The following is a 23,344-nucleotide window of genomic DNA, read 5'->3' as shown; positions in this document are numbered from 1 at the left end:
CGGTCGCTTGCTTGTTTGAGCAAGATCCCCCCCCCAGCAGCAGCGGCAGCAGCAGCAGCAGCAGCAGCAGCCTCCTGCACGGCCCTGTCTTTGGCTGCTCCGAGCCGCTCAGAGCCCCTGTTGTTGTTGTAAAAATGTGTAAGTGTTTGCTCTGGCCAGGGCTGGACCTGTGAAAGTCTATTCTTAGCCACTGAAAAATTAAATAAGGCATCCGTCAAGCTGCTGGCTGTGAACTGAGTGACTGTATCAGGTTAGTGCATGGTAATCCTATATAAACATGGACACACACACACACACACACACACACATATTTGTGTCAACCTGTTTACTTCAGGTGTATCCATGAGCTATCACAGACACACACACACGTGAATGTGTGTGTGTTTGTGGTGCAGATATGAGCAGGTTTGTGTGCGACTCCCACTCAGAGTCTCAGTGAGAGTGTGGATGAGCCACTGCTGCACAGTTTGAGCGTTGTGTGACGCGTTTGGCACAGGAAGCCGTTGATTTGTTGACTCGTCCCTCTACGTCAACAGAGCTGCCAGCAGTGGCTCTGCAGGACAGACCGAAGGACGGAAGACGAAGGGTCGGAGGGTGGACGGCACCACAGAGCTGTCCTGACTGTCTGCAACCTGTGGCTCCTGGGCCACAAGTGTTTCAAACTTTATATACCGCATTATTGACCTACTTTGAAAGACTAAATATTTTTTATTGCTTGATGAATTTCACTTGGTGGAACAATGATAAATGAATGGATGTTTGGTGTTGAAAGCTGCGGGTCTTTGTCCTGGTGTGAAAATATGCAGAAATACACACAGAAGTCAGTGTACTGAATTACACTACATATTCAGTGTAAGCTATAATAATGGAAATGTGTTTCCTGCAGTTCACTTCTGAAAAGTTTGGACGACGACTACATACACAGACCAGTTAAATGCTAACACCTGAAGTGTGATGATTGGATAGATATACTGTATAAAAGGAGCGTCCATAAAAGGGCGAGAAGTGACTGTGTTGACAATTGGATAGATATACTGTATAAAAGGAGTGAGGACGAGAAGTGACTCAGCAACTTATGTTGACTCAAGTATTGTCATCATTGGTAGAAGCAGGGAAAATGTCTATTCTTCAATTGCTGCAACTCTGATCACTAACTCATGGCCTCGGAAACAGAAAATATTAAAGCCATCGTTGATTATCACTGAAGTTCTACTTGTGCTGAGTTTTAAACTAAAAAAAAATCAGAGTCTTAATATTTGGGACGTGATGTCAGCAGGGATCAGCTTCTAATGTTCTGCCTTCTAGTCAGTGAGTCACTCTGCCAGTTAGTGCCACTAACCCTACGTCTAACAGGGCCAAGGCCTGTGGTGGTGGTGAGGAAAGAGACGTACGGGTCGGTGCACCAGTGGATAACGGGATAAATGGTCAGGCTACTTGAATGTGAATTTAGCAGAGAGTGTGCTGCAGGAAATTGAATCTAAAGAAGGATTCAACCCGCATGTTCGTGTGTGTGTGTGTGGTTTTTCTTTCAGCCTCTTTCTCTTGCAGCACACACTCACTGCTCAGGAATCTTCCCTTTGTTCACTCTGTCCATTGTGTTTGGAAACAAGTGTGTCAGTGCTGCTATTCATCTCCACCTACCCGTACCTATGACTGTCCAATCAGTGGTTGGGGGTCTAACTGCGGGCACCTGGTACTCCATCATATCACTTGTGTGTGCCTGCATTTGTGCATATGTGTGCACAAAGAGAGAGCAGTTGTTTTTGATGGTGATGGAATAAGAACACACTGACCTAATAACTGTTTGATACTGTGGCGAGTATCAAACCTCTGGCTTGGGGGCCATGAATGCATGTCAATAATAATAATTTTGACCTTGTTTTAAATCAAAATAAACCTTGAATTTTTTTTCATTTAAGAAGAGGAAAAACATTTTTTCACAAGTATTAAACAGTATTTTTATTAAACAAACACTACTGTTTATTTTTCTAAAATATTTGTGTTTTTGTGTTGAAATGCCGAGGGCAGCAGCTGGTTTGTGTTTGAGACCTCTGACTTACAGCAAAAGAATTTACTGAATGGAATTCCCGGTTCTTCTGTATTGTACCACACATTCAGATGCACAATGAAGTAAACGTCTGTGTACGGGCAAACATCCATATTTGTTTTGGCTGCTGCGAGCCCCCGCTGACGGAGACGTCTCCTCTTCCTAAGAGGCATCTGCAAACATGTAGGCGAACAAAAAATCCTTCAGCTGTTGCAGATAATGAATTGAAATGCTAACTCGTTGGAGCTAATCAGGATTTGTGCTGTTTACATGATTCGCTTTGGATTAGCGGATTTGTTTAAACATTACTTGTCGTTTCAAAGCATTAACGCGACCACCAGTGTCATTTGACTAATGAAAGTCAGAGATGCAGTTAGAGGCTTTATACTTTATTTTTTTTGGTATTCTTCAGCTTCTCTTTACAGAAACCAAATGACCGGACACTTGTTTCTGTTACTTTATTGCTTGACTCGAAATCAAAAGTCATCGTGCTAACACGTGTCACAGATGTCGATACATCCACACGGTCTGACACACTCGCACCAGACTTGTATTGCACTTAGTGGAAAGTTTCCCATTTTATTTCCATGTTAGATGTGTTTGGCTGCTCTTTAAGGCTTTTTCAGCCACTGCTGTGATATTTACTGCCTCCTGCATGATGAATAAACCTGCTCAAAACTCCTGCACACCATGCTGTAGAACATGCAGGTCATAGGTCATAGGTCATGTTCTGATGAGGTTCAGTGGACGTGGTGAGGTCATTTATATTGATATTTCTCTTCATCATCGAGGAGTTTGTACAGCAAAGACAAACATCTAAAACCCAGTGTAGAATCTGTCTCTGCTGAGCTGAAGAAACCACTGTGAGTGGAGACACTGTCCAGGGGGGACACTGGTCCAAAGCTTACAGTTACAATCAAGTCTTTTCCAATAGTTTCTCCAACCCTCACACTCCCATCTTCACACTTTTTTCTACTCACGCTGACTTTTTAATTTCAAACGTCTGTTGGCTTCGTGAGGATTAAATGCTCAAAGTCAGTCTTTCCATGTGATCCTCTCGCTTCTTTTGATCAGAGACACTTTGGCCTCATTTCCTTGTCGTTGGAGAGAGGAAGAAAATACCTTAAGTCACTCCTTTGGTCATCATTAAGTTTCTGCAGTTCTTTTTTTCAGTTCTCCTGGATGTTAGACAGTATTTTCCAGCAGAATAGATTATGGCATTACAAATGTATTAACCGACCTTTAATGACCTCTAATGGCTTTTAGCACCACATACATCATTTCCAGCAGAGCTGTATGCTTCCACGGCATCGTGTGGCTTCTCCAAGTTCCAAAAAACTCTAGCTCCAGCTCTCACATACTTTGACTGCAGACACACAGAGCCTGACTGATGTGCGCTGAAACTGTGTTCCTGTTTCCTCTCTGTCCCAGAGCTTTGTGGTAATCTCTGCTCCATGTCTTTCACCTCCTCACTTTGATCTCTAAAACAGAGACTGTGGTTGCAGACAGTGTGTCATGCTCAGATAAACAGATCGTAGGTTAGAGAGAAAAACATGAGGACCCATCCTGCAACATCAAATATGAAAAGAGTTTGTTGGTTCCGTGGCCAAAACAAACAGTGAAAAACAATATTCAACCTATGGTGATATTTGTTCACTTTTCAATTTGTCAAAATCAGATGAGAAGAATAAAAACAAAAAAGAGTGAAAATGAGTTACATCTGGATGTAGCCCACTTTCTGTGACCACCGCTGTTTCCATCCATCCATCCATCCATCCATCCATCCATCTACAGTCATAATTTGAACCATGTTAATTCCTCCATTGTAGTGCACTTCACTCAGCGGGTGAATTTCATGATCTGTAAAAAGGATCAACATGAACTAAGGCTCTAAGTACCAAGTGTGTGCCTCATATGTGATAATGGACAACCCAGGACGCTCATTTGTCCCAATACACTTTCCCTCAAATCACATATTGTAAAGTAACCCAACATTTTCCATTGAAAAAGTGAAATATCTCTCCTGTGTGCCTTTGTTTAGCCAAACATGTGCTGCTCTTTTAAAAATCTTGGATCATTAATATCCTCAAATGTTTCAAAATGCCGGAGAGTGATTGTTCTGAAGGAAGCTGGCTCCGAGACGCTGCAGTTTGTCCGGTTATTATTTCAGGCAGCGGGAGAGAAAAAGACTGATTTACTTCAAAACTCTGTTCATGGAAAAGGAAATCTGCAGATTTGCTCCATGTAGTCACACCAGTGACAAATACCAGCAGGGAGCGTTTCAGGGCTTTAGTTACTGTGTTAATGTTCACTGAAGCCAGTCCTATTACACAAAACTGCCCCTCAACTTTTCTGGGCTTTTCACATCACAAAACACATGAAGCTGTTAGTTAGTTAGTCGACCTCCGCCATTTCACTCTTATACATCTATATATATATATATATATATGTATATATATATATGTATGTATCATTGCTGAAAGATTGAAGTCATCACAGACATATTGAAGTGTTGGTGTTATTCCACTGCAGCTGTGATGTCAACGTGTAACATCATACATCGTTAGTCGGATGCTGTAAAATATCACACTGCAATGCTAAGTCTTTCAGTTATGGGACAAATGTGTGTTGACATGTCAGTGGTTTCCGTGTGATTTATAACATGAGCAAAAACTGGGCAGAGGACGCACGAAGACCCAACTGTGTCACTGATAGTGAAACAGTAAATACGGATTTGAAAGAAGGAGAGGAACTAGAAACTGTATCATCAGGGCGGGAACTGCAGACGTAGGACGTGTTCTTAACTGTGGGAGAAGAAGTGTCAAGATGTACAAGAGGGAAGAAAGTTGGTAAAGCCTGAAGGAAATGATTACTTAAAAAAATTATTTGAACTAATTAGACCAGTTACTTTATTGCTAGTGATTTGATAGTAAAATGACTTGGTGATTTATTCCATTTTTGTTTTATAGAAAAGATACAGATTGGATTCTGTAAAGTTAGATAAATGATTCAGTAGCAGCGTTTCACCTCTGGGGCAGGAGAGATTGGAATCTGATTACCCTCTGATTATTAGAAGCAGAAAAGAAAAACACAATTTTCCGTAGGACAAAAATTAATTACAATGAAGTGGGAAAAAATTTTCCAGCTTCTCCGTTCACCGTTCATCCCTGTAATCACCAACACGTTCTCGTCTCCATCAGGGGGAGCTCTCCTTAAAATAATAGCTAACAATGACAGGTGATAGTAAAATAGGCCAACACACACAGACATACACACACACACACACACACAGTGCTAAAATATTTCCACGGTCAGTAAAAACACTGACAGACAGATAACTATTACGACCTCTCATATTGAAGATATGTGATGTCATAAATACACGGGGCCTGGATACTGCTGAGTCCCTCATTTATTGGCTGAATACTTTCAGTACGTGTATTTCGACTCAAATGTCAAGTGAGGCCCGAAATAGTACTTCTCAGTATCTTTCGATATTTCCCTTTGTCCCTCTGAGTCAGGGAAGTAAAATGAGGGAGGATGACTCCACGTTAGTGGGAAACAGAGGAAGCACGGAGAGAATGACCCAACGTACGATGTCACTCAAACGCAGCCTCCCTGGACCACAGAGCGTTTCCTGGTGGGTCTGAAAAGAAAAGACCAACGAGCAGAAAATAGGAGATTATGTCAATTAGTGGCCGTAGTCCCACCTGACCAGACCTCCTCCTCTGTCAGGGTCTAATGGGGGTCGGAGGTCATGACCTGACTTCCAAAACATTGTGGATCTAAAACAGGGGGGAGTGGGTGGGGTCTGCAGTGCACCGTGCCCCCCCCCCACACACACACACGAAGTCCCTGACCTTCCAGTCATCCCTGGATGACCTTGACCTCTGCTCTCACAAAAGCCTGTGTGTGTGTGTGTGTGTGTGTGTGACAGGTCTATTGACTGGCTGATGGCTGTCTTTCCATATGGTCATGAATCTTTGTAACAACCAGGGCTTTTGCCTGTGCGTTGCCTGATTGTGTCAGTTTGTCCATGACCTTTGCTGTGGTCAGACTCCACGACTGGATTCCAAAATTGTGAGGATTAAAGAGAAAATATCGTGTCGTGCCGACCGTTAAAGCAACTGAGAAACAACAGCTGAGACTGAGTATAACTTTCAGTAACCTTCACTATTTATGACAAAATGTGATTTTTAAAATTTCATTTTATTGGATTGTCCGTCCAGAAAGAGTCTGGCAAATATAACTGCTGACCCCTGGTCTACGGTCCGCCAGCACCAAAATTAACGACATGCTTTTTGAAGTGTGTGTGTGTGTGTGTGTGTGTGATAGTAGTGGTGTCTACAGGTGTGTTTGCAGATGTATCTATACTTTCCACACGCCTGTAAATCCATGCATTGACATGTTGGTTCAATGGGGAAATGGCAGGTTTGGGACCCGCTGATGGCATTTACACATGGCTTCTCACTCTCTGCTCCACCTGCTAATTTATTCATTTTCCACTGCTGAGGATACACTGAGGCCAATGTGATTGTTTCCGTGAGCCAAAGTCCCCAGAGAGCTGCCTGCTTGTTTTCTTATCCAGTTTCTTCAGGCCTTCCCCAACCCCCACCTTCCTCCCCGCGAGCTTCGCTCTCTCCTCACCCTTTTCTGCGGCGGGTCCCTGAGTGAGTGTGTGATTTTCTGTGGATCTAATCTCATCACAGTAGTTCAACAGTCCGGCTGACAGGCCGTGAATGTCGCTGTCACTGGGTCATTGTTTCGCCGTGTCAGTGTGTGGGACACAGTGTTAGAACGAAGGAACGGCTCCAGCTCCACTGTCATCTGCTCCGTTCACACGAAGCCACGTCCGTAATAAAAGATGAATGTAAACATATTTCAAAATGTTTTCATTTGACAGAGAGAGTAAAGGACTTCATTTGTTATTTGTTTCTTTATCTTCAGGTTATTTTAAACACTTTTTTGAGTTTCCTGGGCTTTATTACTTTTTAAGCAAAAATAACCCTTACCTTCCCCCCTGTAAAAGGAACACTTTTTAGGTTCATACAGAAGTTAGTTAGCATGATGCAACAAAGATTTGAAACTAAGAAAAAAACAAACAGTCAAGGACAGTTTTACTGAACAGAAAAGCTTTCTGTTCAAAGTCAAAATTAATGACACACTAAAAAAAATTTGTTGATTTTTTTTTCCAATAATCTTGTGTCATATGCTAACATAGATATGCTAACCTAGCTCAACAAAATCCAATATGAAGTGGCAGCTATTTCAGAGAAACACCAGCAGTTGTCAAATACTGGGACATTTTAGGGTAAAGTTTGATAATGTAATCTTCCCAGAAATGTGCGACATTTATTTAAAGATACTCGGACTGCGTGATGTTTTACATGTGGGCTTCATTAGGCCTACATTCATTCTGTCTGGGTCAGATGAAAGCTAGCGTTTGTGTACAACTGCCAGACATGGGCAGCATTGAAAGTCTTTCCTCTAACCGAAACCAGGAAACTTGTAAAAAGGTTTTTGCTTCATTTGGACCAGTCTCGGGCCACCAGAAGGACTTCTGATTCTGAAATGGTGAATGTTTATATCAGGCTACACACACATACACACTCAGACACATAAAATCCAGCATCTTTGATTCATTTGCTGAGGAGCCGAGGCCAAGGCTCGGAGCCGGTCCAGTCCTTGTGTCCGTGTGCTGCTGTTACCACCAGTCTTCACTCCCTCCTAAGTGAATGAACAAACTCTCACTGCCCTCCCTTCCTGCAGGCAGGTGGTCTGGAGCTCCAGTCCAGGAGGATGTTGGCTGCCTTTCTGATGAGGCCTTTAATGACACCCTGTGTGGTGGGTAGAGAGGCTTGCTGCGAGTCATTCACCTACGACTAACTGTGGAGTATGTCATATAAAAGCTCTCATTCAGCTGAGGCCGACTCGTCAAATGTGATTAACTTGCAACTGGCCATGTGTGTGTGTGTTTTTTCATGTGCTCATTACACTGCTGTAAATGTGTGTTTGTGTGAAGATAAAATCAAATCAAAGATGAGATTATTGGACCTCAGTCCGATAAAGTAACACGATCTACGATGAAGCGGTTCTTTTGTCCGCGAACAAACTCGTAACAGTTTCCACAAGCCATAAACTTTGCTTGTTCTCATTTGAAGAAAATGTAGTTTATTGCCAGGGCACAGTAACTCATCCAAAAAAATGAAGTTTAAAACATCAGCAGTAAATTGTCAGCCTTTTTTGCCAGTTGCCCAGGAGAGGGCTTTGGTCCAGACTCACATTTTTCTGCAAAGTACTTTCTCCATCCATCCTGAAAAGTGGAGCGAAACTACGACATCTGATACTGAAAAGCGAGGCTTTTTTGTTTGTTCTTTTACCGCCCCTTAATTATAAAGAAATTAAATTAAACCACATTGAGCTGATAAATTTAAAACCAGGGAAGAGTTCAACAAAACAGAGCCACCGATTTCACACAGTGCAGGGGTAAAAGAGAGAACTTTAATCTTGTTCACTGTGTTCAGAGTTAGAGGTTGGTGGTTTTTACTGTAATTTTATCACATCATATTCTGATGTGTTTCAGTGTTTGGTCATTAGATATGGAAGAACCTGGGACAAAGACACGTATGGGACAAAGACACGTATGGGACAAAGACACGTATGGGACAAAGACACATATGGGACAAAGACACGTATAGGACACGTGCTGCCCTGTTATTGAGAGCGAACACTTCCCTCCGTCCTGACATTATAGATCAGTGATTGTTTATATTTGTTAGTGAATATACAAAGTTTTCCAGTTTGTTCTTCCAGAGATGGAAGTGCGTGTGCGTGTGCACGTGTGTGTGTGTGTGTGTGTGTGTGTGTGTGTGTGTGCAGGTGACAGCTCCAACAGTTCACCGTCATTGACCCGTGAAAAAATGTGCCATGATTAACTGGCAACTACATTAAAAATCGGACAATGTGGCCTTTCTCCTGCAGCCTGTGTGTGTGTGTGTGTGTGTGTGTGTGTGTGTGTGTTTCTTTAACTCACTTATCACTCGGTGTTATGGTTTGATTTTGCTGTAATTAGTTTGAACTCAGCTGTACTTGCAGAAGAGGGAGAGACTTCCAGACATCTTTTATATGCTCGTGTGTGTGTGTTTGTGTGTGTGTGTGTCCCTCATCAAGCCCTTATTAACTACATTAAGTGACCTTTTGAAGAGGTGTTGATGGATGTCTCTGGTCCTGGTCCAACTTTCTTCTTGGCTCCTTTTTCACTTTCCCTCTGTGTTTTTCCCCTGGTGCGTTTCTTCACCTTACTCTATGAAAGCTCCTTATCGTTTCTTTAAGGCTTAAGTTGCCAGGCAGGGCCAACAAACCCCTCCCCTCTCAGTGAAAATGTGTTTATGTTTGGTAGAGTGAAGATGTAAACTCTCCAATAAAAGCAGTGCTGTTCTACGCCTTCGCTCTCCAATGCTTTTCTGCCACTCTGTGAGCTAACAAGTGTCTGTTATCTCTTCAATCAGTTAAAAATGGTCCATCGTTTTGTTGGCGTTAGCACTTGAAACAGTCGCCAAAAGTCTCTGAATTCTGGGAAATCTGGGCGTTCGTCAATAACATCTACGGCTTCAAAAAAAAGAAGAATCTTTGGCTTCTATGAAGTGGACGCCAAAGTTATTCGCTGTATTATTTCTATGTCAATCACATGAAATAGATACAGTGAAGTTTGTCTCTCCACGTACTTCACCGTTAAATATCGTTTTCATCGACCTGAACTGTGTAAAACAAAATCACGATGTTAAATATATTGGTGTCCTGCAGAGTTCGACTAAGTTTTCAGGTTTGATTTTCTTTGCTTGTGATTGGGACAGATTGGTAAAGCTAAAAAGGAACCACTAGGGGGCAGTAATGCAAAATTGAATGTGCTATTATGACTCATAGAAGAAGAAGCAGGGGGCAGCTAGCAAACTTAGCTGCCGTTAGCTAAGCTTTAAGGATGTTGGCAATTATAGATTTAAAAAATCATATTTAATACTTAACTCTCAGTACCTAACTTGAGTACAATGTAATGTAAAAATCTCTTAAAATTAAAATTAAAATAAATCTCAATTATTTGTATGATTATTTAATACTTAACTCTCAGTACCTAACTTGAGTACAATGTAATGTAAAAATCTCTTAAAATTAAAATTAAAATAAATCTCAATTATTTGTATGATATTGAAATGTCATTTTTGTGCAGTATTATACAGTATTTTTACTTCAGTTTTTCCAACACTAACAGAACCAGGAGTATTTTATCACGTGTGTGAGTGAACAACAATAACAATAACGGGAAAAAAGGCACAATTCACTGGTTTTGTTTATAAAAATTTCAAATATATTTTATTTATTTACTTTTTTTTTTTAAACAAAGATGCATTATGGTATGAGATCTACTTACATGTTGTAAAGTTGAGCTTTAACTTTGAAGATTCTCTATGGAGATTGTGAATTACCGTGTTATGCACGTATGATTTCGGCTTTCATACCACAGGTGTTTAACTGAATAAAATTTATAAAATGTAGAAATGTAAAAAGGAAACAATCAAGTGATAATGACAAAAAAAAAACAAAAATACTGCATACCAGAGATTTAAAAACCCAACACTGTCGGTTCTGTCCAGAGTCTCTTTTCTCTCCTTTTTTTCTTTTCATCTTTTTTTTCCGCGAAGTTTTCTCAGCTTTTTACCTTCTTCTTACTTTAATTCAAAATTCTGTAAAAAAATATTCAAGTCTCCCTCTTTAAGGCTGTAAAAACACGGCTGTACGAGGCCAGCGGAGGCATGTTCACCAGCCTGTCAGTCTTTCTCATTCCATCAGTTGTCTTTTCCCCGCAGGAATTGAAGACAAAGACACGTTTACTACAATTCATCATCTCATTTACCTACTTTGTACAATAATATAACATAGATTTAAGTGGATCGTCTCCATCTTATGTTTGTCACTGGGGACAGGAACCACAGAAACTGTTTCCTGTCTCACAGTAATCACTGTATTCATCAATCATGTTGACAAACCTGCTGTTTTTTTCACTCACTCCTCGGTGCTGTTATCTCACTCAAAAGGATATACAAATGATTAGATCTAAGGATATAATAGAAGGAATTTAAATTTTTAGGAGAGATTTCTACAGAATTCCTAGGTTGCTGATGCAATAATATTGATTTCCCACTCTTATGGATACATTTGCTATTTTCTTTCCGCTGAGAGAAGCAGAATATGCAGCATGTAGCCTTTCCCACTTCAATATGTCTAATTCATGTGAGGGGGATTGAAGATTTGGTTCACGATGAGGCTAAGAATATAAAATGACCATCCTGAAGCTGTGTAGGAGTCGAAGAGTCGTTGGCTGCAAAAACACACTCGTCCTTCAGGGTCGCGTTGGTGGAACAGGAGTCGGGGATTGAAGTGAGGAGAGACGGGGGGAGGGAGGGGAGGGGGAAGGATGTGGTTGGTTAAATCACTGGAAGACGGTGTGGTAGGTGGGACACTGATGAGACTTCATGTACTTGATGGCGAACTTGAGCTCCTTGCTCTTCTTGTCCCACTTGTGAATGGACATGAGCAGCAGTTGCTGGTCCACTTTGCGGCCCATGATGAGGAAGTTAGAGCCCAGGCTGTCCAGCTGGGCACACGGGCAGTTGGCGCCGTTCTTGATGTACAAGGTCAGCTTTTTCAGGTCTTTCTTCCTCAGCACGCCCTGCTTCAGTACTCTCTTTTTCTTTTGAGCCGCAATCAGCTTCCTGTCTCCCTTCTCTTTCTTCACCTCCTTGATTTTCATCTTGAGGACTGAGGGAGAAGAGAGAGTAGATTTATTTTTGCGTCATAGAAATCATAAAAAGAACATAATGACCTTCAGTGAATCTGTGGAAAAACAGCCAGAGATCGAGGCTGGTTTCTGAGAGCAATGCTGCGATAAAAACCTGAAATTTCTAACTTTCAGAAAAAAACATAGACGTAGTTTTTAAATCCAGTAGCTGTTTTTTCCAGTAGAAAGTTGATCGTGCAGGTATTTCTGAAATAAGGCATTGTTTCCCAAAGACTGGGTCGCGACCCTCAGGTAGGTCGCAAGATATTTTTTTTGGGTCGTCTCGCATCATGTTTCCCAGTAGTTTACGAATAATGTCTGTTGACTTGGGTCGCGAAGGTTTGTGACTTTTAAAATATGTTTTGGGAAACACTGTATTAAATACTCTTTTTCTGAGGCTTCTGTTAATAAATATATTCTACAAACAGAGTCTACCTTTGAAATATTCATCTTGAAGTGTCTCAAATCAATATACAATACCTGCAACTTGACCATCAAATATATTTAATTTATTAGGGTAATCTATAACTTGGTTGATGTGAAGAAATTAATATTTGTCTAGGAATTGTCCATCTCTTTTCTTGTCTTTGTCTTTTTTATTCAACGAGCACAAACAGTCCCAGTCTCAATTTTACAAATAGGCAACAGGAAATGTTTTGCCTACTTTTAAACACGTTCTCCTTAATAAGTTATTCGAGAGGTTAATATTTGAAGCGCCAAGCGTTCCAGAGTTGAATCCTCGGAGCACTCGCTTTGACAGATTCAATCAATCACAGGCCGGGCAGAAGCACAGGGCCAGCATGGAGCATCACAGTGTACACCAGTGTGCTGGAGGATTGCCATTTCACTCCTCGCCTACACGTCTGCAGTTGCATAAACAGCCCTTGTCAAACTGCGATACGTGTTCGGCACATGCAAAGTGATAGCGTGTAAAAAAAAAAAAAGTGCGTGTGTTGATTCGCCTTGTATCCACATCCTGGTTGACTTCAGCTCCGTCACTGAGGGTGTGTGTCTGTGCGCTGCAGTGTGGTGCTGACATACAGTATCTGAGTTGTACAGTACATGTGAAGTGTATTTTGTGTGTGAATGAATGTATTCATTGGTGGGATAAAGATGATTTCTCGCTCTAAGTGGCTTCACATGCCCAGAGGTAGTGAAGGGTTTGGTCTAAAAGACCTGGAATAAATAGTTCATGTAATAAAACTGTAGTAAGAAATAAAACTTTATTTTATTAGGACAGACAGATAGATCACGCTGGGAGTTGAGAAAGTATTTCAAGCACGAGAAGCTTTTGTGAAACAAAAACGTTTTTGTCCACTGTGTGTACGACGTGTTATTGTGTATTAAAGCAACAGGTGGATTTAGAGTGAAATTCACAACTCAATTATTACTGGTTAGGGTGTAAATGTTGAGATCCTTGAATCAAGTTACTGATTTTTTAAAATGTTTTCACCAAGTTACTGATTTTTTAAAGTTTTTTTTCACACAAGTTACTGATTTTTTAAAGTTTTTTTCAGTTTTTGTCTTTAAAACATAAAGCCTGAAGTGAGTTACCAAACATCAGTTTCACTGAAGAGTACCGATGTTCCTGGAAGTAGGGCTAGCAGTACCATGTTCTGCACACATCAATAAACAAACTCCCTCTTTGACGTCGGCGGGTTGCCGTGGATGAAAGGAAAATAAAAGATGAATGTTTTGTCAAATCGAGATGTAAGAGAGCGTCTTTAAGCTAAATCAAACCAAATCAAGACGCCTCCCTCTCTGATACGGACCAGGTGTAGACCGCAGCTGCTTTTCTTCTCTACTCCTGTTATTACTGCTCCATCACGCTGCTGAATGGTACGAAAAAAGTATAAACAGCAAAGAGATCAGACTTCAAAAGCAACGCTTTAAAGAAACGCTCGAGTTTGAAACGCTCTGAGGGCAAACAACGTCTGGAGCTGGATGGTTAATAAGGTTAAGCAGGATCAGGCTGTTATTAGCCGTGGCCGTGTGGAACAACAGTGATGTTTCATCCGCGCCTTGATCTCCACATCCATACGTCAAGGTTATCTTTACTCCCACCGACTCATCCCCGTGTCTCGTCCAATCACGTACAGTGTGTTCATGGCCAATTGAATGCCTGGCCGTCTGCCTTCACATGTACTCATCTTTCATTCTAATAAAAAGTATCAGCCTGCTGCTCCTTGAACCCTTAAAACAAACAGACGTTATTGAGACGTGCATCAAAGTCACAGTAAATCAGACAGAAAATGTCTGAGTGTCGATTTAAAGGAGTGAGCTCGTGTGTTGTGTTAAATAACAAGCTAATTATTTGGTGGTAATCTTTGTTTCCGGACTTCTTCAGGCCCAATTAACGACTAAGCATTTTCTGATGTTGTACCTCATCCTTGAAAGTTTTGAACCCCCCCCCCCCCGACAAGTGGAGAAAAGTGAAGGACTGGGGCAAATGTCTGAGTGTGATGTTGCCAAAATCTTCTGTGAACAAGAATAATGAACTCATTATTGTCTGGCTTTGTGAAGCGTTCATTTCTGGGCTAAAGGTGGGAAAACTGGACCGTGGTGTTGAGAAGCGTTCATTTCTGGGCTAAAGGTGGAAAAACTGGACCGTGGTGTTGAACGGACTTTGGAGATTTGAAGCCGTTATGAGACGGAGGGTTTGGCAAAAAGAGGGAAAATGTGTCAGGTCATTTGTCATGTCTGTGTTAATTTCATCCAAACTTGTGAGTACGTGGTTCAACAGAGGTGGAAAAAAACCTTACATAAACACAGAACTGTTATTAGTGATTATTGTCATCATCGGTTAATGTCTTTTGTTTTGTTTTTTTATTTTGGCTCAGACGTTTCCTGAGACAGCATTTATTTAACAAAGGAATATAATAATAATGGCTGTCAAAAGATTGGTATTTTTCATCTAAATAATCTCTGGGTAGCTGTGAAGTAATCTTACTTGAAATTATGCAATATTCCTAAATATAAAAATCCTATATTTTGCTGAGATAGGAATAGAAAAAACAGCTTATTTTTAAGCATTTTCGTGCCTTATTTTTTAACAATTTATTTCACTGTTTAAGATGCATATATTTTGGAACCTGTTTAGTGGCCTCAACCTGTAACTTCTGTCTTAATCATTTAAATATCCTGCCTATACAGTACAGTGTTGTATCATCAGTGTTGCGGCTCCACACGTACCAAAGTCACTGGCGCAGTAATGCTCCATGATGTTGTCCGCCTTCAGCTCGTTGTCACACGGAGGACATGCCTTGGACACTGTGGGTAGAGAAAAATAATTAAAATACCTGAGCACTTTTCATTGGGACTTGTTAAAACCAGATTAACACTTTTCTAAGAGCCACGTTGACGTCACTGCGCAGTCAGCACAACAAAAGCTGTGTGAAACCGTTGAGCTCTAACCCCCTTTTTTTCAGACACATATTTTTCAACCCCCTCAACTTGTCAGAGACCATTTGCTGTGAAGTGAGTAAAAAGTCCAGCAGGGCAACTCATGTTTGGCCTGCAATTAAACTGGAGAAAATGTTTTTATTCGGCTCCTTGTATATTTTGATGGTGTAGGCGTGGTCTGGAATTTTGCAGAAAAAAAAAAGGTAAACACTTCTGCTGCAGCAGCTGACCGGGGTGCAAAGTGATTTAGCAAACAGAGCTGGTCAGAAGTGGAGGACAGAGAATCTACACAAGAGAGGCAGGCAATCTACTTCTTGGAGCAGATAATTCAAACTACAGATCAGTTCTATTTCTCAGTTCATTTTTTATTGTTCTAAGCTTGATCATTGTGTAAGTCTAACTTTCTCTAAACAGCGGGAGGTCATGACATCGCTAACATTTACTGAGAAAATGACATCAGTCATATCTTCTGCCGCCCTAAAGCTATTGGTCAATAATTACTGATGTCATGATTTTTGAGAAATAATAAAAGTAATTTTAGACAGATTTGTAAACAAACTCAGCTCTCATTTTTCTTTTCCCCTCAAAGAACAGTTTTTGATAACGAGTTTTTTCCATTCGTTTCCAGGATGACGAGCTTTTACAGCCCTGGTTCTCAGTTCTCAGTTCCCATGTTACTTGAGTCAGGCGTGTTGTTCACATCTGCTATGAGATTACAACAATGTCTCCTTTCCTCTTTGTGTCACTTTAACATCCCCCCACTGCCCCCACTCCCCTCCTCCTCCACCACACACACACACACACACACCCTCACTCACTCACTCACTTACACAGCTATCCCAGCCCCTGGGTTAAAAGTCAGGGTTCAGAGGTTATCACGCCGGCCCAAACCTCAGCGTCTGTGCAGATAATAGGAGAGGTCAAAGTTTAGCATGCTTGGTTGCCCAGGTCGTGAGGAGGTGAAGCCCCCTCACCACCACCGTGTGGAGTGTTTGGGCCGTCACATGTGCATCAGAGGGAGCCGAACCGTGTTCTTGTGGAGTTACTGCCCGTTCTTCCCGTGCTCTAACAGACGACAGACCCGTGAGGCCCGACTGGGTCACGGCTCTAATTGTCTGGTGCTGACAAGAAGACTAGACCATTGGTATGGAAATACACACACACACACACAGAGAGAGAGGCAGATTAAGAGATGCCAGGATTCTTTGGATTGGTCCATTTTGAATGATTGCCTCCGAGCTGGTGCATCTTATTCAGACTCCACAGGAATTCATTTTGCTTTCACAGTGGCGGTGTGTTGGCAGGAGACTCTGCTGCTGCTGTGATGCCAGAACATGTGTCAGGGAAGTGCACAGCCTCCATAAAACGTAGCTGGAGTCGGACTTTAAAAAAACACCATTTGGACGCTGCTGAAATCAATTTAGTGACAACTGCCCCTCACACTGTTAGCTGTGTTTCTGAAAAATGACCGTCCTGCGCTGAAGAAAACCACTGCTCCATGGCTTGATGTAGTGTATTTTATTATGTAGACACATTTCAAGTTAAAGATCTCTTTTTTTATCGCTATCACCAAATCATTTAGAATTGTTATCACTAACTTGACTATAAACTCGACTTCCTCTTGTTGGAGATCTGAAGGGTCGTATTGGAGTTTAAAGTCGTGGCAAATTGTTTGCTGATGTCTTATATCTAGTGGCCAGCTGTTAGACTCAGAGCAGATAATCACTTGATCGTCTGCAAAACCGTTGACCACACAAAAGATTAACGCCCACCTGCCGATGCAAAAATATCCATCCTTAAAATCAATCGTCTCAACAGTCAGGGTTGATTTTATTTATATTAACAACAGAAGTATTTTAAAAAAATATCTTTCATTAAAAAACTGAATTATAAACTTTATCCACAAACCAAATACCATGATGAAAAGACAGAGGTCAAGAGTTGATTGTTTTGCATGAGAGGAGGAGAAGAAGGATGGGAGCTGGACAGGAATGGAGTCGGTCTGTTCTGAAAAACCGTCTGTTGATTCTCAAACCACGGACCTGACTGTTTGTGACACGCAGCAAAGACTGCAGCTTTTATAACGACGCTCTTTTACCTTCATCAAAAAAATGAGGCAAAAAAAAAAGTTTCAATAGAGTTCACGTGAATGAACGACATTAAAGACAGAGATCCAGATGTTACAGTTCTGTCATGTGATTGGCTGACATGCCTCATACTTCATCAGCTCCTGCCTGAGCATCACATGGTTTATTTAATGGCCGCAGAGATTCATGTAAAATATGTTCACTTCACTATCTCGTACCTCATTCTGGCCCTCAGAGTTACAGGCAGAAACACTTATGACATAAAAGGCATCCTGCCATGGATGAAATGCAGCGTGTGATTTATGTCCAACGGTCCAACATCTGTTTAAATGTGGCATGCTCGCAGGCAGACAGAGTTAAACACTGCCCGCAAGACCCCCCTCGCCCCCCAGCGGGCCCCCACAGCTCGCTCCTGGCATCTGTAGGAATCCTATACAGAAGAGAAAATACATTCTCCAAAGAGCCAGGCCCAGTCAGTCTTCCATGCACAGACCATTGGATCACATTTTCCCTTTCATTCGGCTGCCAAGGACACATGAGTAGTGTGCATTGTGCTGCCGGGACCTGACGAAGCTGCCAGTCTCCTCTGGCGTGATTGTAACTCAAACTGGTCTCATCAGTGAGGACGGAGATAAAGGACAATATCTTTCACACTGTGTAATTGCCGCAGATTTGACCGAACAATGTCCACACTGTGACCAGAAATGTTGAAAAATCACAATATGTGTTGACAGAGAAGTTAGAAGACGTTTAACGGCCGAGAGTGAAATTTGACCCAAAGGCCGACACACAAACCAACAAGTGATTATCTACAGTATGTGAATCACGAGTAAGTTAGGAAAGAAATCCAACCATTAAAAAACTGTTAGGACAGATGTAAGGTTTTGTTTTTGTGGGTAAATGTTATATATTTAACAAACCTTTTCATTGTTACGTTTGAAAGATTGCAAAGTACCACATAGAGAAGACTCTGGACTGCAGCCAGGCCAGTGAAGCTTGCAGAAACTTTAGACTCACACCTTGAGCTACACTACATCGCTTTTTTTTTTTTTTGCAAAATCCGACATTGTCTTGCTCAAAATTCCATGTGAAAATAAGTTCTCTTCATAGAGTATGCCTATAACAGTCACTGCAGTATGGTCCATCAGAGTAAGTGCAGCTCCACCACCACAGATATGAGCATGGACGGTATTTCAACGTTCAGAACAGTTTTTTCTATATTTGGCAAAAACTTGAGTGAATACATTTCCAAGAAACTGGAAATGGAATTTGATGAAAATATAGGCTGGTGTAAGTCCCATCAAACGGGCCACTGGGACCCCTAGTGGGATGTGAAGGCATTACAGGAGAATAATAATAATAATAATAATAATAATAATAATAATAATAATAATAATAATAATAATATAGGGGATAGTCTTCTTTATGGTGACAAGTTGTCATCGTCAACAGACTTGTGAATATTGGCTAGGATTTGAGGCTTGAACCGTGGGTTTTATAATAATAATAATAATAATAATAATAATAATAATGTTCGGCAAGCACAAAAAAAGTCCAGCCTTCTGCTTGTGTGGGTTATGTGTAGAGAGTGATATCTCTAATTGAATCTTAACAGTCCTGACAAATAGATAAAAATAACGTAAACATTTATTTTAAAGGAGACTTTTGTGCACCTCCGATGGCTACGATTGATACAGACAGACCTGTTTCACATGCCTGATATAATCACACATCATCAATCTGGACTCAACAGAAACAGCCACACACACACACACACACACACAGGGAGGGAGATACTTGAAAAAAGAGAATGTAGCCCTGAAGAAGCTTTACATATTTGATTTTTTTTTACCCAAGAAAGCTTAAAACATGGAGAATCATTTTAGAGAGCCATCACGCTGCGTACTTAATATCTGTTTATCCAACCTCCAAACTTCCACCAGATTTACTACAGACATCCTCACATGACCTCAGACAAGAGATCTGGCTGCATTTTCTTAATTGAAGTCTTCCAGGTAACTGATCCTCTGGATTCTTTACATTTTCTCTGCACAAAATATAGCCCTCATTTAGACGATATCTAAATGAATGAAAAGATCTTTGAAAGTAAGTCATGAAGTTCCGACAGATGTTTTAATTTATCTCCGATTTTTGAACCCTTTGAAAATGATAAGTTCATGTTTGTATCTGCAGTAGCACGATGTGGTTGTTGTGTTTTCACCAAAACTGAAAGAACATGTGACGGGACCTGGTGCAGAGGGGTGTAGTCACATTTAGACACAGTCATGTGTGGAGGAACAACTCCATATATTTCACAAAGACAGAGAGACAGACAGACAGACAGGACCATGGCCTGTTTGGTTAAGAGACTAAATCAAATATTACCATTAAAGAACATTTAGTTTGGTGAAAACCGAGACTCTACAAAAAAAAGTGGGGAAAAAAAAAGAATTCCACACTGTTTCTTTAAGCCCTTGCTAAGAGCGGTGAAGCAGACACTCGATGCTCGCAGGAAGCAGCTTTTCTCCTCTTCATATGCACTTTCTGTCTCCCTTTAGTCTCCCCCACCCCTCTCCTTCCACCCCTCTCCATTCAGACTCCTCATGGGACAACTTCACTTCAACCATTCCCATTCTTCGCCTGCCTCTCTTGTCCTGTCATGCCCACTAATTAGCGGGAGCTCACTAATTGGCCTTCTAGCTAATTGGCCTGCTGCTGGCTGCCAGACCTAAACAAAGGCTGAGCACGGAGGGACACGGCGGGGACAGACCCCTCTCCACTGTCTCAAAGTATCTCATTAACTCCCTCTTCTACCTCTCTTGGCTTTTGTGAAGAGGCTGTGGAACACAAACCCACACACAGAGTTGTGGGTTTAGTTCCCATTCACTGCCATTCTGTCCCATCACTCATGGTCAGTGAAATATTAAAAAAAAAAAGAAAAAAGAAAAGGACATTTCTGTCGGTTCATGCTTCCTTCGTCGGCAGCAGCTTTTGATTTTCACAGATGAGTTCAAATGAGACACTCACTCAACTGTTAGATTGATTGATGATCTGTTGATGGTGTCTGCAGATAAAGATCTGCATGTGTGTGTGTGTGTGTGTGTGTGTACTTGCATGTCTGAATCACCTTTGCATTTATGGTTTGCTAAACATCACAGTGCATTTATCTTCACTCAGTCAACGGTCTGTGAACGGTCTGGTCTCTGGAGCCACTCAGTCTCCACTCAGTCTCAGCTGCTCTCAGCCTCGGGCGAATGTAAACGGCAGAGAGCCGCACAGAGGCGTCCACATAACCGGGAACTTTCCCCTCTTACCTCTTCTTGCCCCCGTGTTTCCCCACTGACCCCTGGATAGTCTCTGACTCAGACCTTTACCTGTCATCGTCATTTATCACACTCTTTTTGACAGCGGACTCATCAGTCTTACTAACAGCCTTTTTTCAACAATTATTTTTCATTCTATGGATCACTGATACAATCTTTAAATTTTATATGTAATTTCCTGAATTTTGCAGTGAAATGAAGACTTGGATTTGGCCAAAGAATTGTAGAACACTACAAAACCCCAGCCATTTTTTATTTTTTTATTTAGGGACTAGTGTAACAGCATCTGGTTTGGTGCATTAGTCAGCCTTACCTGGTGCCTGTGTTGCGTGGTTCCCAGTGAACTGCATGGGAATGCAGAGGTCGTTGTCAATGGGGAACTTGTCACAGGTCAGCATCTCTGGCCAGGGGAAGCCGTAGGTCTCCATCACCGGAGCGCAGCTGTCCCTCACTGCCTCACACAGGGAGCGGCAGGGGTAGATGGGTCTGTCCAGGCACACCGGCGCAAAAAGTGAGCAAAGGAACACCTGGGTGTCGGCGTGGCACCGTTTGGCCAAAAGTGGCACCCAGCTTCCCGCCTGCTGCTTGACTTCGGGCATGGTCTCGTGGTCCAGGAGGTTGGGCAGCCGCATCTTCTTGTAGCCCACATTGTGGCACAGCCTCAGGTCGGCCGGTATGTCCACACACTGCGGCTGCTTGGTGTAGAAACGCCCGTTGTGGAAGTTGTCCGACTGCCAGCTGTAGTAGTCGTACTCGTCTGCGGCTGAAACGGTGAGGAGCAGGAGGGAGAGCAGCCACAGACCCAGTGCTGAACTGAAGGAGCCCTGGGTCTCTGCCCACCTGTGGCTCTTTTGTCCGTGTGCCATGCCTCTCTGAGTTGGAACCAGCAGTTTGGCAAAGTTGTATCCAAAATATCCAAAGTGACTCAATGACAACAAAATGCAGAGAAGAGATGGGAACAAGTGGAGCGCAGTACCAGCTCTAATCCTTCTTTTTAATCTCCAGAGAATAGATGCAGTGGATTGGTAAAAAAAATGTAATTCCCTTCTTCCCTAGAGAGTCAGCGCCGGTAGCCTCCCTGTCAGCCCTCCACACATATATCTGTGTGTATGTGTGTGTGTGTCCCTCAGGTATTATAGTGGGGAGTTGGATAAGGGTGAGCACACAAGTAGGACTGCTTGTCAACTAACTTTCCCTGTGCACAAATTCTCAGATATGTTTCGTGTCCTCCACCCTCCTCTCCCTCTGTGTCTCTCTCCCTCTCTCTCTCTCTCTCAGTCTGCAGCTGTATCAGGGAACACCTTGGTTTTAAGAGGCATTAGTCTCTGCTCCTTTATTGCTGCCTGCCCCCTAGCAGGCTTCCAGACCACTCACCTTCTTACTGGCCTCCCCTGGACTCAGTCACAGCGGCCTCAGCCAATCACAGTCCCTGGGGGTGGACTCAGTGGCCCTTTGGACACACCCACTCCTCCTCCTGCCCCCTGTTCCCACAAACCACTCCTTTAGGACAAGTCAACAGGAGAGACAGACAACAAACTCCAGATTTCTCCAGCTGTATCTTCATGTTAAACTTGGCAGTGAGTGCAGGATCCAGAACGACCCAGAGTGTGTGTCCTCACCTTGATGTCTGTGGCCTGTCCACGCCTCTTGGATTTACTCGTCGGCAGTGCAACAGTTTGACATGACAGGGTTATGTTTGCAATAACAGGAAAAATAATCTTCCCCACTCTGGTACTGAAGCTAATGTTTAGTGGAGGATCATTAAAACCAAAGATGATGAAGCAGGATTAGGGTTTCGGTTCTTGCAGCCACAGGTGACTCTCGGCTTCACCAACACTTACGATTGGCCCCGACAAAGGCTTTCTGCCCCTCTGTGTTTCTGTCAGTGCTGCTGACACAGTGAGAGTCTTCCTGGGCAGCCATGTTATTCAGTGGGTCACTCTCAGACTGTCAGAGTGCTGCAGCTCTGTGAACAGGATGTGGGATTTGTGGGTCATGCAGAGGTTTTTTTTTTTTCCTTCATCTCGATCTTGATCTACGACACACATTAACACCTTTCCTCCTGTGAACGGAGCTGCGAATGCGGGTTTTATTCAAACTGCTTGTTTTTGGTCGGTGTGACAATATTTTATTATTGTCATACTTTTAAAGGTCACATGGTGAGACGTACCGTAGCAGCCGAAGACTACTGACGATTTGACTGACAGTTGTTTTAATAAAGCAGACAGTCCCCTGGGTGGAGTAGAACCAGGAATACTGTGGGTTGTTTTCTGACTGCAGCACAGAAAATGAAATTCCATGACGTTCCAAATATTACTTTTATCTGTGAAATGAATTTAAAAAACTTGTTTTATACCTGATAAAACTTCACATCAGCTGAATCTAATTTGTTTGTACGAGGAGTCATGCAAACTTTAACTTTAATCTTTAAGAGCTACAGTTTAAATCTCCATTGGCGTATTTATGTGTGCAGATACCGTGGAGACATTTTTACAGGGACTAAAAGCCGCCAGTCGACCAAACAAAACAAACGCCATCCATTCTCAGGGCGTTTTCATAACTTCCATAATGGAAAAAATGAGAAGGTGGTGAGTTGAATTTGTCCCAGAAATGTCACCGCCGTTGGGAGAGTCGTTGCTGATTGATATAAGGC

At 42.2% G+C, this 23,344-nt stretch overlaps 1 protein-coding gene and 1 long non-coding RNA gene across 2 annotated transcripts in view; one reads left to right on the top strand and one right to left on the bottom strand.

Annotated features, from left to right (window-relative positions):
• Positions 1 to 9,177, top strand: part of LOC112487816 (uncharacterized) — a 90,641-nt gene extending 81,464 nt beyond the window's left edge. The window contains exon 4 of the long non-coding RNA XR_003051272.1: positions 8,631 to 9,177. This is a non-coding gene — a long non-coding RNA (uncharacterized LOC112487816). The remainder of the gene's footprint in view (positions 1 to 8,630) is intronic.
• A 1,219-nt stretch (positions 9,178 to 10,396) lies between these two features.
• Positions 10,397 to 22,732, bottom strand: sfrp5 (secreted frizzled-related protein 5). Its single transcript, XM_008321884.3, has 3 exons — positions 21,005 to 22,732; positions 15,072 to 15,149; positions 10,397 to 11,860 (listed from the first exon to the last, which is right to left on the bottom strand). Exons 1-3 carry the CDS (start codon positions 21,555 to 21,557, stop codon positions 11,532 to 11,534), a joined length of 960 nt encoding a protein of 319 aa, XP_008320106.1. The 5' UTR covers positions 21,558 to 22,732; the 3' UTR covers positions 10,397 to 11,531.
• Between the last annotated feature and the right edge of the window lie 612 nt (positions 22,733 to 23,344).

Source organism: Cynoglossus semilaevis, chromosome 12 (genome assembly GCF_000523025.1).
Source record: "Cynoglossus semilaevis isolate Cse_v1.0 chromosome 12, Cse_v1.0, whole genome shotgun sequence".
NCBI lineage: Eukaryota > Metazoa > Chordata > Actinopteri > Pleuronectiformes > Cynoglossidae > Cynoglossus > Cynoglossus semilaevis.
The sequence above is the reverse complement of the archived record's forward strand: the minus strand, read 5'-3'. Positions and strand labels throughout refer to the sequence as shown.

Bases quoted from the DNA above. Each gene is read 5' to 3' on its own strand.
- sfrp5 (XM_008321884.3), bottom strand. From the start codon at position 21,557: ATGGCACACGGACAAAAGAGCCACAGGTGGGCAGAGACCCAGGGCTCC. The intron at 15,150-21,004 runs GTAAGGCTGACT...CTCTACCCACAG, and splicing joins CCACGCAACACAGGCACCAG to TGTCCAAGGCATGTCCTCCG. The intron at 11,861-15,071 runs GTACGTGTGGAG...CTTCTCCCTCAG, and splicing joins TTACTGCGCCAGTGACTTTG to TCCTCAAGATGAAAATCAAG.